Source organism: Dromaius novaehollandiae, chromosome 7 (assembly GCF_036370855.1).
Source record: "Dromaius novaehollandiae isolate bDroNov1 chromosome 7, bDroNov1.hap1, whole genome shotgun sequence".
Lineage (NCBI taxonomy): Eukaryota > Metazoa > Chordata > Aves > Casuariiformes > Dromaiidae > Dromaius > Dromaius novaehollandiae.
The window spans coordinates 8,004,951-8,021,876 of NC_088104.1; the positions used below are offsets into that span (position 1 = coordinate 8,004,951).

The following is a 16,926-nucleotide window of genomic DNA, read 5'->3' on the forward strand; positions in this document are numbered from 1 at the left end:
TTTTGTCAGGTTTAATCTGAGGTACAAAAATTTATTGCCTATTCTTTCCTTGGCCTGTAATTCAAAGAAGGCTTCAGCATCCACTCCATCAATTTGGCTGTTTTCATAAATACTATTTTTAAACATAATTTAACATAGATGACATTAAGATTCTTTGGTTTGCATCCTCACTAAAGGAAGGAGTTACTACATTGCAAATTATTTTAAATGGAGATCAGTGTTACAGAAAGGCTATGTTTCTGTGCACAGTTTTAGGCTTCAGAGCAAGTAATTGCTTTCAGATTGGGTTTAGCAAAATACCATTTTTCTTCTTCCTAGGAGTGTATAGCCTTGGACTACACTCTTACCTTCTTTGGCATGAAACTGGTGTTAGGTCATCAAAAAGGCAAAGGAGGCATTGTTGCTATCCCACTTTAAATGAATATGTTGCTCATTCTGTCTCTAAATATTTTGAGAAACTGTTTAGTTTATCAAGAATTGTATCGGTAAACCCAAATATGACTGTTTTGGGTTGTCATCTCCTGGAAGATGTCTTTCAGATTAAGTAGGAGATGGTAAAATATATATATATATCCCTTTGAATCAGTCCAGTGCTTTGATGTGACACTCTGCAAAGTTACTTACAGGACTTGGGCTAAGTTTCTTGTCTTAATATCTGTCTGACTCTTGAGACCAGTGGAAAAAGGCTGAAAACATTTGAGGGTACTTTTGTAACTGTTGTTCAAAACCTCATTTCCTTCATTTTGAAAGTGGTGGGAGTAGCGGCTGTGGTTAATGCTATCAGACAGCGAGGGCTGCTAGCAATTACTTACTACAGTCTCAGCCAATGAGACTGCTGTGATATTTTATCAGTCTGCTAAAACTGCAAATATCTTGAAATTATTATGAATCTGCAGTATTATAGCTTTCTCTTTCGGATTTTCAGTTGAGTGGTATCTTTATCTTCCAGAGATGATGGATGTAGTTTTATTTCAACGTATCCAGTGTTCTGTCTGACTGTCTAAATTTAGTGGTTATATAATTTGTTTTGATTGGGGTTTTTTGTTTTGTGGTTCGGTAGGAGTCATGTGAAAAAGCCCACAAGGCTCTTTACCCTAACTGAAAAGTTGTGTACCTTTCAGAAAGGAGAGGTAAACAGTGCTGTGACGCAGATTGTCGTAAAGAAATGTTCTGTCAGTTGTTTGCAAGAATTCGTTGATGTTTTTGTATCACTTGTAGGTTGCTAACTGTCAGGTCTCAGACGCTGCAAGCACAAAATCAGATATGGGTTCAGTGTTGACATATTGCAGTGTTTGCAGCATTCACTGAGTTTGGGGTTTTTTTTTCCACATTAAAGCCCAAGAGTGTTAAAGGAACATGTAGTGTAAGTATTTTGTTAAGGAGATAAATAGCTTAATTGTGTCATGTTCGTAAACAGATAGACAACGGTCAATTCAGGCTTTCATCTAAATGCAGGCAGCTTTTGGAATAAATTTTCTAAAGACAGAATAATTGCAGTTCACATATTGGGTGTATGTGGACTATTTTAAATCCTGCTAGAAGCTTAGATCTCCTTTTAGAGTTGTTTTGTGACTTACATGGTTTACATGTGGCTATGTTTTACGTGGAAAACATCATATTCAGTAGTCTTTAATAGACCCAAACAAACATTCCTACCATATATAACTTGAGCGTTGCTTTTATCATGCATTATAGATTTCTGCAGCTGTTCTAGTTTAAGGTGGTAAAAACTTTTTAATAGGTTTAGTGTTTTTATTTAATTTCTTACTATAATATTTTTATTTGCACAAGTATGTCCCATAAATCAGTGATTTTTTTAAAATGCATAATTGACCATACTGCATCCTTTATAACTGAACATTGTATAAATTCAAATGAAGTGTTTCTTTTGTTTCCTTTGCTATATTATTTTGTATAGTAAATAATTATCAATTTGCACTTTTCTCTATTTAGGCAAAGATAACAAATTAAATCTTCCTGAGAGAGGAGATTCATCCTTCCAGCTGTCTGGAAGACTGGAAGAGTCTGGAAAATTAAACTAACTTAGGATTATTTTATCTTCTCCTTATAGACCTCAACTAGTCAGGCAGTCTTTCGCCTTCAGGCTGGTATTTGTCAGCTTTTCCGAGAAACACTCATTCACAAGGGATTTGTGGAAATTCAGACTCCCAAAATCATTTCAGGTACTGTATATTTGATTCAGCAGCTACAGATCTGCTTCCTTTACAGTTGCTCAGTGTAGCTATCTGCCAAAAATTGGGCAACTTTTTCTTTTTTAAAAAAATAACATTTCTGATTTATATATAATACAGCAAACTTCTAGCAGGTAATGGAGTTATTCTTCTTCTGACTTCAGATGCTAAATCAATGACAACACAAATATATATACACCTAATTTATGTACTCTGCAGTATATACAAGTTTTGATTTGGTTTAACAAAGATACAGCATCTAAAGATGTGCAATCGTGTGTTATTCTTCACACCAGTGTTCTGAATGTTAAGCACTGTCAGTCTAAAATCCTGTTCCCAGTATCAAAACAAAAAAATGTTCTGGTTTAAGTTAAAAGCAACTTCCATCATGAAGAAGTTACAACCTCCATATCACGGTATAAAAGATCATGCCATTACAGAAAATATTAGCTGTCACCTCTGTAGCAATGAGCGTATGATTGAATGGAAGGTGCTAGCATCATTTTTCTGAAAGTATGGCCTAACAGCTTCAGCCCAAATAAAAATTTGGAAGGATAGATTTAGCTTCTGATTCTGTTGTTAATCTGCTGTATTTTCTTCAAAAGTCAAATTCTTTGATTTATAGATAGATGTTTTTCTTCCACCTCTGGTGTGCTGTGAGGTTTTGTTGATGTTGCTGAGACATACGATACGGAAAATGCTATTGTAGGGCAGAATTTTTGTATTATTCTCATTGTATGTGTTTATTATATGCATATGTTTTGCCTACTGAGTTTAATACTTTCCCATTTATGTTTTGAAGATGGCTCTTCACTGAGATAAAACCAGTGTTTTTTAACAAAATCCATGTAAGCAGCTATTCTTATTACATGGAAAGTACTGCTGAGCTATATGATTCACTACCTTTGTTTCAACTATTTCTGTAGGAAAAGCATGAAGCATTGAAGACTCCCAAGTATTTTATTCACAGTAGTTTAGGAAGTGTGCTGCTCTTTCTGTGCAGTGTACCATTGAAAACAATCAAGCAAGCAAGCATCCTATTGTTTGAATGAGATAATGTTTTGTAAAAATAACTAGGTTAAATAGATACAGTCCTCACTAAACTTTACATTTAAGTATCTTACCTGTTTTGAGATTTTAAAAGTTGTTGACCTGTATTCAAAAGTAACTATGTGAATGTTCACTGAAACCGTTTTAGTGGGAGTATTAGTAATTAGTAATGAAAGAAAAGAAACAATCTCAGTGGAATAGTTAATAGTAGTAACAATGTTTAGCACTTTACCTAGTGCTATCATAAGAATTTTTAAGGACTACTGACTAATAATTTACTTGGGCATGTTTTTGTTAGCAAGGTAGGCAGCTGTAATTCATATCGCACATTGGGAAAAGTACAGGTAAAGTGACTCAGCTGATAGTTTAAGAAGTTTACAGTGGGGAATTCAAATGCATGTGTTCTTGGCTCCTTTTTTTCTTAAGGTAACTTGCTGGGCTAATTGTCACATACCTAGAGAAGGGTTTAGACCTTTGGCAGATGTCTTCTGGTAAATCTAGTCTTGCGTCTCAGCCTCTGCAGTTAACTCCAGCTTTGTAGGTGAAGGGAACAGCTGGGAATAGTAACATCTGAAACTACCCCAACTATATTTGCAAGACAGTGTCTGACAGTCCTGGCCCACAAAACTTCCCTTAACACTAATGGATGCTGTTGCATCTTTTTCATCTAATATGCTTTGAAAAAAAATCTCATTCTTATCTTTCAACATAAGCCCAATAGTACTTGAATCAGTCTATTTCTGATTATTTTTCATTTTTATCTTAACTGCTGTAAGCATTTGTGTTTCAGCTGCCAGCGAAGGAGGAGCCAATGTTTTTACTGTGTCTTACTTCAAAAGCAGCGCCTACCTGGCTCAGTCTCCACAGCTGTACAAGCAGATGTGTATATGTGCTGACTTTGAAAAGGTTTTCTGCATTGGGCCAGGTAAGAAGAGCATTGGTTTATCCAAATTGTGAAGTGTGCAGTGATGTCTTTTAGCAGTTGTGGGACAAATAAGATAACGTGTACACTGAAAGCTTGAATAGTTTCACGCTATATGGTTTCACTTAGCAAACACAAATTTCAGTTGGGGTGACTAATGAGGTTGAGTAAGGTTGACAGAGAAGTTTCTGGAACAAAAATAAAATGCTGAAGTAAGGGTGGAATACTCTTCTCCAGTGCCTACTCTTCCAGGAGGAGAAAGAATTGTTGCATTGGAAATCAATAATATGATGAAGTTAGTAAAACATCTAACAACACTGTGATTGCTGAAGCTTGAAGTTTCCTATTAAACATGTTTTATTTGCCCAATAGCAAGCAGTTAAAAATAGGCAATCTAAGTTTTGTGTACCTCACATCACATATTAAAATGTACTTATCCTTTGCTCTCATATATGTACCAAACAGCTTTATTTAGAAAACACACACGTTTAATTGGGCTTTCAGTATATAATCCAAATTTAATAATTTCCACACTCGTGCTCTTTCTCAAAAGCTGTGCTAAAATAAGACATTGCCTCTTTAAGCAGTAATACAGTACCTTTTTCCAAGACTTCAAAGTCAGGTTTAAAGACATCTAAGCTGGAAATGCTGGAAAACAAGTCAATAATAGCTTACAAAATAAAAAAAGATGCGAGGATTTCAGATGATCTTGTCTTGTTAATTTCTAAATCATGAGTCATGGTTTGCAGGAAGACATCTTTATATAGACTCACATCCTTGAAAAAAACTAAACACACATACACACGTGCAGAAACCCTTTTCCTCTGAAAAATGCAGCTTTTCAAATCTGAAAGTTCTTATATGCCTGAAAGCTTGTCTATTTTTTCCCCTCCTGTCAGTCTAACACAAGGTACTGCCTCTTTACAAATCTTGTCTCTCTTACATCCTTTGACTATCACAGCTACAATAATGCTGTCACTGTTGTAAATGATGCTTTGCAGCAGTCAGTTTTCTCTTTGGTTTTAAGTAAGAGTTGTCCTGTCGAAAGGCAGCATTGTCTGCCTGGTAAGCTGATGTGATTGATTATCTGGGTTTTTTGTTGTTGTTTTTTTTTTTTTTTTCCAAACAGGAAATATAATTTCAGGTAAAATAGAATTTCTGGTGTTTGATTTTACAGTATTTAGAGCTGAGGACTCCAATACACACAGACACCTGACTGAGTTTGTTGGTCTGGATATGGAAATGGCTTTTAATTATCACTATCATGAAGTGGTAGATGAGATTGCAGATACCTTGGTGCAGATATTCAAGGGACTTCAGGAAAGGTAACGAGAGCATTTTCATTTCATAGGCAACTTCATTTGTAGGAGATCTCTAACACTGTGGTATAAAATGGGCGGGCATTTTATCCTCAGCCTGACAGATAATCATTAGTTATCTGATTTACGGGAGAGCTTCAAAATTAACACTCTTGCTTTGTGCTTAACTGTTTCTCTGTGCCTAACTTTTAGAGTTCAGTGAAGCCACAGGCCAGTAAATTTTCTGGTTTTAGCTTGATCTGCACCTCCTAGAATATGCCAGATTGCACTAAAAAAAACCCTGCTGTTCACTAGTGGATAAGCTTCCTAACAGAAGTGATCCATCATTATTGTAAAATATCCTTCCTCTTATGCCATCAGAGGTAGACTGATTGATCTGTTAATCTTCTTATTTACTGTTTAATAAAGCTCTCTTGAATCAAATATATTGTAATAGCCTGCATCTCTGCCATGAAAGCAGTGAAGGCTATTTTCCATTATTTGCAGTCTAACTCATTAAAAAGCTAAGTCAGCAGTTTAAGGAGTGGTTTTCATTTTCTTACAGATTAGAGTATCTTGACAACAGAAATGCAAATCTTTTCAGCTGACCAGATGGAAATTTTTCTTTTATATTTGAAATTGTACAAATCAAAGGAGAGCCCAACTAAATACTACAAATCAAAAGGATAATTTAAACATGTCTTTGTTCTGAAGAATTTGACCTAGTCAGTAATTTCTTACAAAAGGAGTAAAACAGAATAGTAAAATACTAGTATGTATATCATTTAAGTAGATTGCATTAACTTGCATGAAGCATTTCAGTAGGACTATACAGAACTTATCCAGAAGCTGCTTTAAAAAAATTTTGTATGTTGCAAGAGGGACCTCTTGTGGCAAAATTGTATTGGCATTGCAAAAGCATTATTAGATACAAGAAGAGTTACATTTCTTGATTGTTTTGTATTTTCTTTCTGTTCTTTTTGTTTTCTTGTATACAGATTTCAAAGTGAAATTCAGACAGTGAACAAACAGTTCCCATGTGAGCCATTTAAGTTTCTGGAGCCAACTCTGAGGCTGGAATACTGTGAAGCTGTAGCCATGCTTAGGGAGGCCGGTGTTGAGATGGGTGATGAAGAAGATCTGAGGTATTTTGGCAGTACTGAAATGTGTCAGACTTGTGATAGTAAGGTACCGGTTTTGTACTATGCAACTGACAGGCCCTCCTGACAAATAAATGAATAGATATGAAAACAGGCCTTTCTTTCACTGCAGACTGTGCACAAAGACTCTGAGATCCAAAAGAAAACAACTTGAAATATGAAGTGAGAGGAACTTTGAACCTTCTGAGCATAAGAGAAGCATTTGTTTGCCTAACAATTACAGTCCTTCATATGAATTGTCACATTTTTTTGAATAGGATTAAATTAAAAGATTCTTCAGTCTGAAAGTCTTTCTTTTCAGTAACATGTCTCCATTTCCTCCTCCTGCCTCTCAGGAAAATTGTTGGGCGGTCATGATCTCATTACCATTGACTGACTGAAAGATGGGTTTAATTAACAGATACATAAATGCTTCTACAGACACTTACTAAATGAAAACATTTCTCTCCAATACCATTATGATAATACGCTATTTTGTAATTAAAGGAACCATGCATCAAAGAAGTTTCAATCTTAGGAGTTTGATATAGCAAAATGATTCCTTCGGTAACTGTTCATGGTGTTTCTTACTTACTGTGCATAAGAAAAATGGCTGCATGAGGTACATGCCAATCGGAATTTTAGTGCACAAATTATCGGTGATCTGAATATAGTGACTTAGAAGTAGGTACAGTAAGAGCAAGAATATCTTCAGGTGTCAGCTAATTTAAGCAATTTCTAGGACCAATTACAAAATATTTAGGTACAGAAACAAATACAGTCGAGTTTTGAAATTGCTGTCTGCACAATCCAGAACACTCCAAAACAAGTAATGTATTTTGTAAGAGTGGGATGCAGCAAATGGCTTCTAAAATTTTTAGCTTTATGAAGTATATAATCAGTAAAAGTTTAAATCACTTAATTTTAATGGTGAAAATCTTTTTCAGCACACCTAATGAAAAGCTCCTGGGACGCCTGGTGAAGGAAAAGGTAACTATTATCTTAGAATAAATGAATTTGTTATTGAAACTGAAGCCTGAACTCATGGAATCACTGGGTATAATTGCCTGCTTTGTATTAAACAATTTTTTATGTACTGATTGAGAAGATGCATCTCAGAAAATGAGTAAGTTATGACAGTTTGTGATTGGCATAAGCATTTCTTGACTGATCTGACTGCATTTACATTTTGCTGTTACTTAATCTATTGTCAGTTTTTTCTTTATCATTAGTAAGTTGTTTCAAACCATTTTCAATCTGTTTTATATTTGTTTTATTTTTATCACCTGTTATATTAAACACACCAAACAGATGGTTCTTTCCAAAAATGTTTCTTAGAATAATTAAAAACACGGATTCTAATTAATCCTTTAGGAGAAAACAGTCTTTGGCAAAAAATAAATACACCAGTTATTATGGCAAGACATTTTACTGTTACAAAGTTCTAAAGTTCACAATAGAAGAAATATTGGAAAACTGAAAAATAACACATTTTTGTTGATAACAATTGTTTTTGAAGATAATACTGTCAAATTTGTGCAAAGTTATTGGGGAGTGGGTTGTTTTTTTTTTTTTTTTTTTTTTTTTTTTTTAAGATTTCCAAGATTAACTGGTTGGGTCTTCCTCTTGTAATTTGTTCTTTATATCAATTTATCTTGTACTAACTGTTTTAAATTATCTTCTTTTCTGTCAGTATGACACAGACTTCTATATTCTTGACAAATACCCTCTTGCTGTGAGGCCTTTCTATACAATGCCAGACCCAGTAAACCCTGTAAGTAAAATCTTTTGTTGTTGTGTGACTTTTCTTTTTGAAGTTGAAATTGTTCTATATAAGGATAAAAGACAAAATAGATAAATGAAAGTACTTTTATATGATCTAAGTGAAATTCTGATAACAAGAGTTTATCAGTATTACATGACTCATAAAATGTTTACAGTTACTCTTTACTGGTGAAAGTGTCCCAGAAGGAAACAAATCAAGCTAAAAATTGGGGTAGCTCTATGAAGAGATTTCTATGGTCAGAGAACTGGTGCTTCGGCTGTAATCTCTGAAAAATACATTCTTCCAGTGCAACAGGCACTTTAACAGAAAATAGGGGTTTTTTACATTGCTAGAAATTCCCCAGTTTATTACTAAATCCAGAGTAAATATTTCTATACCATCTTTTGCTGCAATAACTACATACAAGTATAATGGTTTTTCAAAGGGTGTGTGGATGAACTTCAGTTGTTAAAATCTAATCCAGTCTAATGAGAAGAGCCAAATTACTGTAATTGAAGGGCAGTCCCCAAATACATTGCACTCTTACTACACAACTTTGGATATCATAAGCAAAGTTATTGACAGTTGCATATCTGCCATCTTTAGGATAAAGTAAGTAGGAAATAAACTCATCTTTGTCTTTCCAGAAAAACTCCAACTCTTATGATATGTTCATGAGAGGGGAAGAAATTTTGTCTGGAGCTCAGAGAATTCATGATCCTCAGCTGTTAACAGAAAGAGCCCAACATCACGGCATTGGTAACAAGTTAAACAATATAAAGCTATACTTAAAAGTTTGCACATGATAGGATGTTTCCTTTGGAAAAAGAAGTATTTGGGGAGGCAGAATTTGATACATGGCAGTACTGCTAAAAATTGCAGTACTGTCTATTGCATAATGTTAGTCTATCTCATTCTGTTTAACCATTTTAATCTAGAGTGGTGGTATTAAGAAACTGGTTAGTTTCCCCAAAACACCTTGATGAAAATGGATCATTTCTGAGGCCTTTAAAGAGATCATAGCACAGGAAGTACCTGCAATGGAATGAGGGTAGACAAGCAAGTCTCATCCTGCCAGTGCCTCTGTGCAGTCTCACAAACCTCTTACAGAGTACTCCAGCAGAATCCTGTGGTCCCTTTTAAACCCTGAACTGGGAATCAACAAGAAAGAAAAAGAACCATTCAAGAAGCCTCCATTGGTTAAATTAAAGGACTCAACAGGGACAAGGCTGACTAATAGTAAAAGGGTAAAAGTAAATTAGGTGGTGATCAGGAGTGCAATGTATAGCTTAAAATTATGGTTTCAGCAGATGGCAGAGTGAGGTTGCAGACAGGAAGTAGCAACAAAGAAGTAGCTCTCATTGTAGCAAGATGGAGAATAGTTGCTGAATCTTCACTTTCTCACTGCAGTGTGTTCAAGAAGTCATCATTTTCCATAAATGACAAGGAGTAGTTGGGCCTGCCTCTTACTTGGTTCTGAAATGCCTTCCCCCATTAAGTTATTAACAAAATTACAAAATAAAATGGCTACAGTCATAATTTCTAGATAGTGTTGGATCATTTGTATCTGTTTGAGTAGAACCCCACTGTTAGTTGTATATCTCATTGGTATACAAAACACACATTTTGTTGTGTTTGCAATCCTCTAGTCACTTGTATGTTGGACTTGGGGTTCATTAAGCAGGTGAGAAATTAATGGAAGTAAACATATCTTTTCCCTCTCTAGATTTGGAGAAAATAAAGGCCTACATTGATTCCTTTCGTTTTGGTGCACCTCCACATGCAGGTGGTGGAATAGGTATGTATCTCTATTTTATTTACTTTATATTAGCCTGAGCTTAACTTAAACTGCTTGGTCTCAAGCAGGGTTCAATATCAATTCAAAACAGTAATCTTGATAGGTAATTGTGTGAACTGTTTATGCTGGAGTATTTAAGGAGAGAAGCTAATATGTAAGAATCATTATGAAATAAATATGCAAAGTATTAAGGGCACAGTTAGACAAGTTTCAAAGTAGCTGATCACAAGAAAAAATGCTGACTTGTTAGACAGGTGAGTCACCTTCAGATTTGACCAATGAGGAAATCTTTAGGAAAAAACAAAATACTGTATTATTCATGGATTTATTATAGCCTACTAACATTGGAGGCGTCTCGTCCCTTAGTGCATTTGATGAAGCTGTTCCGCTGTGAAAAGAAACAAGTGATTGCTTCTGTCTTATTCACGGTGGTCTGACTGAATGTCACTGATCAGCTTTGGCTGATGCTAAATGTTTCAACAAAGTTACTGTATCTAGAGGCCTCCCTTCTTGGATGTGAACATTTTACATACTAAAATTTTCAGCTGTTGTCCTACTGTTTATATATCCTACTGTTTTCATTAGCAAAATGTTACCTGTTCATGCACATGGAAGAAGGATGCTTTGTGGGTCCTGAGCAATATCCACAATTTCTTTGAGTCAGTCTTTCTGGGTTCGTCTTACTTTTGTAAAGAATATTTATTACATTCTTGGCTTGTTTTCAGAACAATTTCCTAAGCATGCCTTTAATAAATGCAATATGCTATTGAGACAGCTGTTTTGAAATACTTGCAAGATGTAAACCTCAATGGTTGGGCACTATGTATAAGCAGAGGAGATGCACACAGCATTTGCAAATGATACAAAATCATTTAGTTCAGGAGGACTAATATCAAGGAAGCTGAGACTACATCTGTTGTGTAATGTAAATGCTCCCCATGGCACATCCCAGAGGCTAGGCCAAGTACCATGCAAACAGATCCTGTGAGAATGAACACTGGTTCATAACAGTTTCATACGGAAATCCTAACGTGGGAGGGCGAGGCAGATGTGAAAAGTAGTGTGCATCTGGGTTTCTTCCCAGCATGGCTGGGGTGCGTATATAGCCCCATGGAAGTCCTTCCATGTCCAACAGTATATACATACAATCTCTAAGGTTTCAGGAAGACAATAGGGCAAACAGTGAAATATTTAGTATTATCATAAAAATAGCAGTTGCACTGGTACGTATTACTCAGTCTAAATTTTTGTACTGCAGAGGGCTTGGGATAAACTTCTCCAAAGGTAGGTTTTTACTATAGTTGCTTATGGCAATTAATGCTTCTTGTGCTGAAGCATTTGGTACCAGCTCTTGAGAGTGGTTTGAATCTACACTGCTGACCTGTATTCAAGATGCAGTTTTCTGAACCCCTGCCCCACATTTCAGTTTTCAACACTATCTCTTTCTTAAAAAGTCCCAAGTGATTCAAAACAAGGTTGAGCCTCTAGTACCCTTGCTAATTGATACGTGTTTCAAATGAAGCATGTATCATTGTAGAAAGTACTGCACGTAAAATTCAGTTTTTGCTTCCAGCTCCTTTCTGAAGTCAAGCAGTCTTTGGCCATGCTACTATATGTGAGGTTGGCTGTAGTTACAAAGTGTGTTTGACTTCTTAAGTGTTTAGGACTAAGAACTAACTATACCGGTATTTTTTCTTTTTTTTTCTTTTTAGGGCTGGAAAGAGTAACTATGCTGTACCTGGGGCTGCACAATGTTCGTCAGACCTCCATGTTCCCACGGGATCCCAAACGACTGACACCCTAACATGACCTGCTTTTGAAAGTTTCTTATATCCCCTGCTAATGATGAACCTGTATTGATCTGAGCATTGTAATATGCAATAAAACAAGAAAGTCTAATTTACTGAAGTGCCACAATAATTTTTTTTATTCCTTTGCAATTTATTCAAAAGAAAGTATTTTAATTGATTGGGACTCTTTGTATTAGGAACTGGATGCACTTTTTTTTATGAAAATGTGATACTTCAGTTAGTTATTCTCGTGTCACTTTCAACTGTATCATGTTTCTAAGCATTTTAATAAATTATACAACAAAAAAATCTTCATTTTTAACTTATGTCAGCAAGATTGAATATTCTTAAGTGCAGAACTGGATTAAAGCTAAAATAACTGGATGTTTGCAATTCAAAAAGCAGGAGGAGAACAGCAAATTGCTAATTTACATGAGTACCAGTTAGAGAAGCAGGTGAAAAGCAGAACATTCTTGAAAAAGTCTTCATATGAAATTGTGAAAAATAGATTGCAATAAATCTGTCAAAGTAAATGAGATGCAATATGTCTTTCTGTTTTTTGTTTTGTGTCCTTACAAGATAATCATGAATAGATATGAAGGTTTTTTGAAAACTGATGCTACAACTGCCTGAAGTTTATGTGCTTCCTTCTTATTTTTATAACTTTTTCTGAAAGTTGTTTACAAGCAGTAGGTCCGTTATTTGTCTTATGTTACTATCTTAGAAGGGATAGGAGATTGCATACACTCATGGGATAACATGAGGGATATATGATATACTCAGAAGATAAATGGATGATGAGTTTGAGAGCAAGTCATGTATTTTTCTGCCTGATCCAGCCTCTAGGATGTCTAACAAAACAAATCAGTGAGGTTTTTATCCATCTGTTGCCAATGAAAGAAAAGCAAATAATGTAAGTCAGCTATTTCAGTTTTTTCATTTGTAAATGCTGTGAAGAGGACATCACTGTTACTCATTTTGGGAAATTGGGTGTTTTTGTAAGTTGGAAAGAGTACTTTTAAAATTATTTTTAGACATTCTTTCTCTCAAATGAATCATCTACTTGAACCTCCTCCTTAATTACCAATGATACATAAAGTTACTTTTCTTCCTCTTCCCAGCCTAAAGGATATGTCCTGCATTTTGGGAGGAACCAGTGTATTTAAAACTTCCCTTTATTTACTATGCCAGACAGTTTTTCAAATTTTAAATATTTTTTAAGATTGGATGCCTAAAAGTAAAGGATTCAATTCCTTATTTCAGCACAGCAATTCAGTTAGTCTCATTTTCAGACGTATTGTTATTCCTGACTTAGAATTTTGGCCTTAACATTTTACATGCTTAAGGAGCTTTCAATAGGAGCTGTAGTTTAGGTAGTTGATCTTACTGTTGCTACCTCGATTTTCAAATGTCAGAGAAGTCAGATATTGGTTATGCTACAAAAAGGTCAGAGAGGCTGTGTATAGTTGTGTAGAATTTCACAAAAGGGCAAATCCTCTTTTGCAGCTGCCATTGAACAAGACTTGATTTTAATGTTTTGTGACAGGGGTTCTCCTTTATAAAAAGTAATCGTTTTAGGAATACTAAAAGTCATTAGGCAAAATACTGGAAATGTGAAACTTGAGCTTTGTTTTGAAGTCACATGATTCAAAGAATAACATACCATGCAGTTTCACTCACCAGTCTGCTGAATTACTTACTACAGAATTTTCCCCAAATTACTAGCTTCTATTTAAAATGTTAAAAGATACTCTGTTGTACTTTACAAAGCTAAAGGACTGTAAATACAGCTTATCATAATAGACTTATTACCAATGAATCCAAGTTTCAAAACAGTTAGTAATTCAGTTTAGCTAACCACAATGAATTAAATTACTTTTGTTCCTACAGAGCTGTAATGTATTCCACATCGAAAGCACTTTCTTCTGATAATAAACAAAATTACTGAGTTACATTTTGTGCCAAAAAAAAAAAACCCTGAGAATTATGTTCATTGCTCTAGATTTGGCAGCAAGTTTTGCACATGCACTCCTGTAACAACTGTGTTTATGCTGATTCAGTTAGTTATTCAAGCTCAGGTTTTAGTTTGATTTATTCGTATTAGCTGTACAAGAACCAGATTTAAGATGGAGGCCCTGATTCCTCTGTATGCGTAATTCTTACTGTGTGATTTTTTCTTGGCTATCTAAAAATAATTTTGATCATAAATCAAAATGCATCTGCCCTAAATGCCATTTTAATAGAATACTTTAATGTGAGCTCACATTATTAGACCTTAGTTTAAAACTTTGCAAATAGTAATTTCAGAGCTTTATTTATGTTACTTTAATAAGTAGCAATTCTGCCTTGATAGTTCTGCAAAAGTCAAACAGGTAATCCTTTATTTCTACTAGCTTTTACAGAGATTTTAGCATTTTATATGCAGTCCATATTGTGGCTGCTTCTCCACCAGTCAAAACTGTATCTTTTTTTTTTTTTAATATTGTATGATATACAGATACATGTAATTGCAGTCATTTGCAATTTCTTAAATACCAAAGAACTCAAAAGGGCATTATTAGTAAGGAATAGCCAAAAAGTCATCTGTTGTAAACAAATAACACACGACCTCATTTTCATCTGCAGTTTAACTAAAATATTTTCCTGTGAAAACCCATCTGCGTTCAATGAGTTGTCTGAATCTGCTCAGCAGGAAAGAGGATTGAGAACTATTGTTCTGGAAGCCAAGTATAGGACTGACATGGCTGTATACTCCCTAAGATCCCACCTCTAGCAGCTGGGAGATGGTCCTACATAGTACCAGCTTTCCTGGCAAGACACTTCAGAGTATTATTTTAATCAGTAAAACAGGTGCAGAGCAGACATGGGAAGATTACCAGGCATATTATTTTATGGAATATAAGATGACAAGCTGGATTGAAAAATTAAGGAATAAAAAACAAAATACTGAATGTTCTCTTAAAACTTTAAGAAAGATGCTGGACTACATTAATAAACTGTAACTGCTTTTGTTTTCCCTTCCCTGTGGCTACTAGCTTCAGGGCTGGACCAAACTCTCTGCAGTTAAAGCTCTCTGACTTTCCTTCCTTTACTTTGCCCAGTCTCTAGCCAAGAATGAACAACCATAAACCTGAGCTCCAGCAGTCACGTAAGAACAATGTAATTCAATCAACTTCCTTTAAACTCACTATCAGAAACCTGAGAAAGTCAGGCCACATCCTGTTCAACTTCAGTCTCCCTTTTTACGCTATTCCACCTTCTATTTGTCTTCATCCACAGGGATTTGCTCTGCTACTTAGGAGAATCTGTCGGTGTTCCTAGTCACTTTAATTTCTCAGTTAACCTTAAACGTGCATTGTTTGGTCTCTTCTCTCTCCCTGAACAATCAGCTGATGCCGAGAATCTGACCAACACATCAGTTTTTATCAGTGTGGTGTTGCAGGAAAGAGTGCAGGAGGGAGCACGCAACCTCCATTAACCTCGCTAGGAATTTAAAAAGATTCAAAGCTTTCCACAGAGGAGATAAAGAACGTGACATGGTTTGTAGCTTCCATAGTATGAGCATAACACAAACATTTATGCTTAGTGGGTACATGACAAATGCAGTACAGTTACTGTGTATTCTCTCATCCTGTACTCAGGGAAAAAGTACACTCTAGGAGAGCATCATTTACTCAAGTGTTGAAGGAAGGGGCATTTAACATGCATTTAAAATTTGTTAGAAATGTGCAGGAAAGACAGCAGATGCAGGAAAGATAACAGGCTTGTAAGTGGGGCTAAGAAAGTCACTCCACAGTTTTATTCTTCTTGCATAGTATGATCATACCAGAACAGTAAAATAACTACCAAAAAAAGGGCTTAGAAACTCCATAGATTCTAATGCCAAGATATTGATTTCACTTCACATTAATAGGTGGGATCAATGCTTACATTTCTAAAGGACAATTTCCACATCATTAACCTATTATATCAACCTAATGTACTGAATTCATAGGCAAAGTAAGAAAAGACAGATGCCATTTCTTCCATCATAAGTTAGGATTTCCATCATTTTTTATTTCAGTGCTTAGAAAGTAAGGATTTGTTTCCACTCACGATTGACAAAGTTCAAAACTTGTTCTTTTATAGTCTCATAATAATGAAAATCTCAGTTATCAAGGAAAACTATCACTGAAGCATAACTTAAAATGAAAAGTATTTCTCTCCAAATACACAGAATTTGTTGCCTGCATTTTATTTATATTTCCAAGGGTCTGTGTCTACAGATAGATAAGGAAAGTACTGTTAATGACCTAGAGATTAAAAGCAAGCAAAAATGATGAACAAAGAAGTACGACACCAGCCACAGGAGGTCAAGTGCATGGGTAACCGCTTTTGCGGGGAGCAGGGTGCTGACGCGCGCAGCCAGGGGTAGCGCCACGCCGGCTGCTGCGCGGCAGCTCCCCAACCCCCGAGCTGCCCGCCCCCCGTTACACCCGGCCGGGAACCTAACGCCCTACCCTGGCCCCAATCCACCTGCTTTAAACCGTACCCCGGGGGGGCCAGGGGGGAATTCACCTTGCCAGACAAGGCGTCCCGCCGTCGCGAGGAGACCCCGGGACCGCCACGGCGAGCCAACGGCCCCGGGGGTCGCGCGCGCGGCAGCGGCCCAACGGCCGCCAACGGTCGTCCCACCTCCCCTTGTGGGAAGGCGGGGTGCGCGCGCAGCGGCAGGCCAACAGCTGCCCAACGGCTCCCGGGGCGCGGGGGGGGGGGGGGAAGGGGTGCGCGCGCGGCGGCACGAGGCCCGCCCCCAGCCCTGACGCCACCGCGTTTGGCGCGAAAGCGCCCGCGCGGGAGCGGGGGAGGAGGGCCGACGGGGCGGGGCTCTGCGGGCCGGCGGCCGCCGATTGGGCGGCGCGGCGCAGCACGTGGGACCGGCTGTGGCGCGAACCGGTGCCGGGCGCGTGTGGGTGGGGTCGGGGCTCTGGCG

General features: G+C 36.8%; 1 protein-coding gene across 1 annotated transcript in view; it reads left to right on the plus strand.

Annotated features, from left to right (window-relative positions):
• DARS1 (aspartyl-tRNA synthetase 1) overlaps nt 1-12,492 on the plus strand; it is a 39,169-nt gene extending 26,677 nt beyond the window's left edge. Inside the window, exons 8-16 of the mRNA XM_064514611.1 lie at nt 2,072-2,183; nt 4,033-4,167; nt 5,342-5,489; nt 6,461-6,607; nt 7,549-7,591; nt 8,295-8,375; nt 9,014-9,125; nt 10,093-10,164; nt 11,877-12,492. Of these exons, the coding sequence (XP_064370681.1) occupies nt 2,072-2,183; nt 4,033-4,167; nt 5,342-5,489; nt 6,461-6,607; nt 7,549-7,591; nt 8,295-8,375; nt 9,014-9,125; nt 10,093-10,164; nt 11,877-11,968 (942 nt within the window). The 3' untranslated portion in view covers nt 11,969-12,492. The remainder of the gene's footprint in view (nt 1-2,071; nt 2,184-4,032; nt 4,168-5,341; nt 5,490-6,460; nt 6,608-7,548; nt 7,592-8,294; nt 8,376-9,013; nt 9,126-10,092; nt 10,165-11,876) is intronic.
• Nucleotides 12,493-16,926: the final 4,434 nt, after the last annotated feature.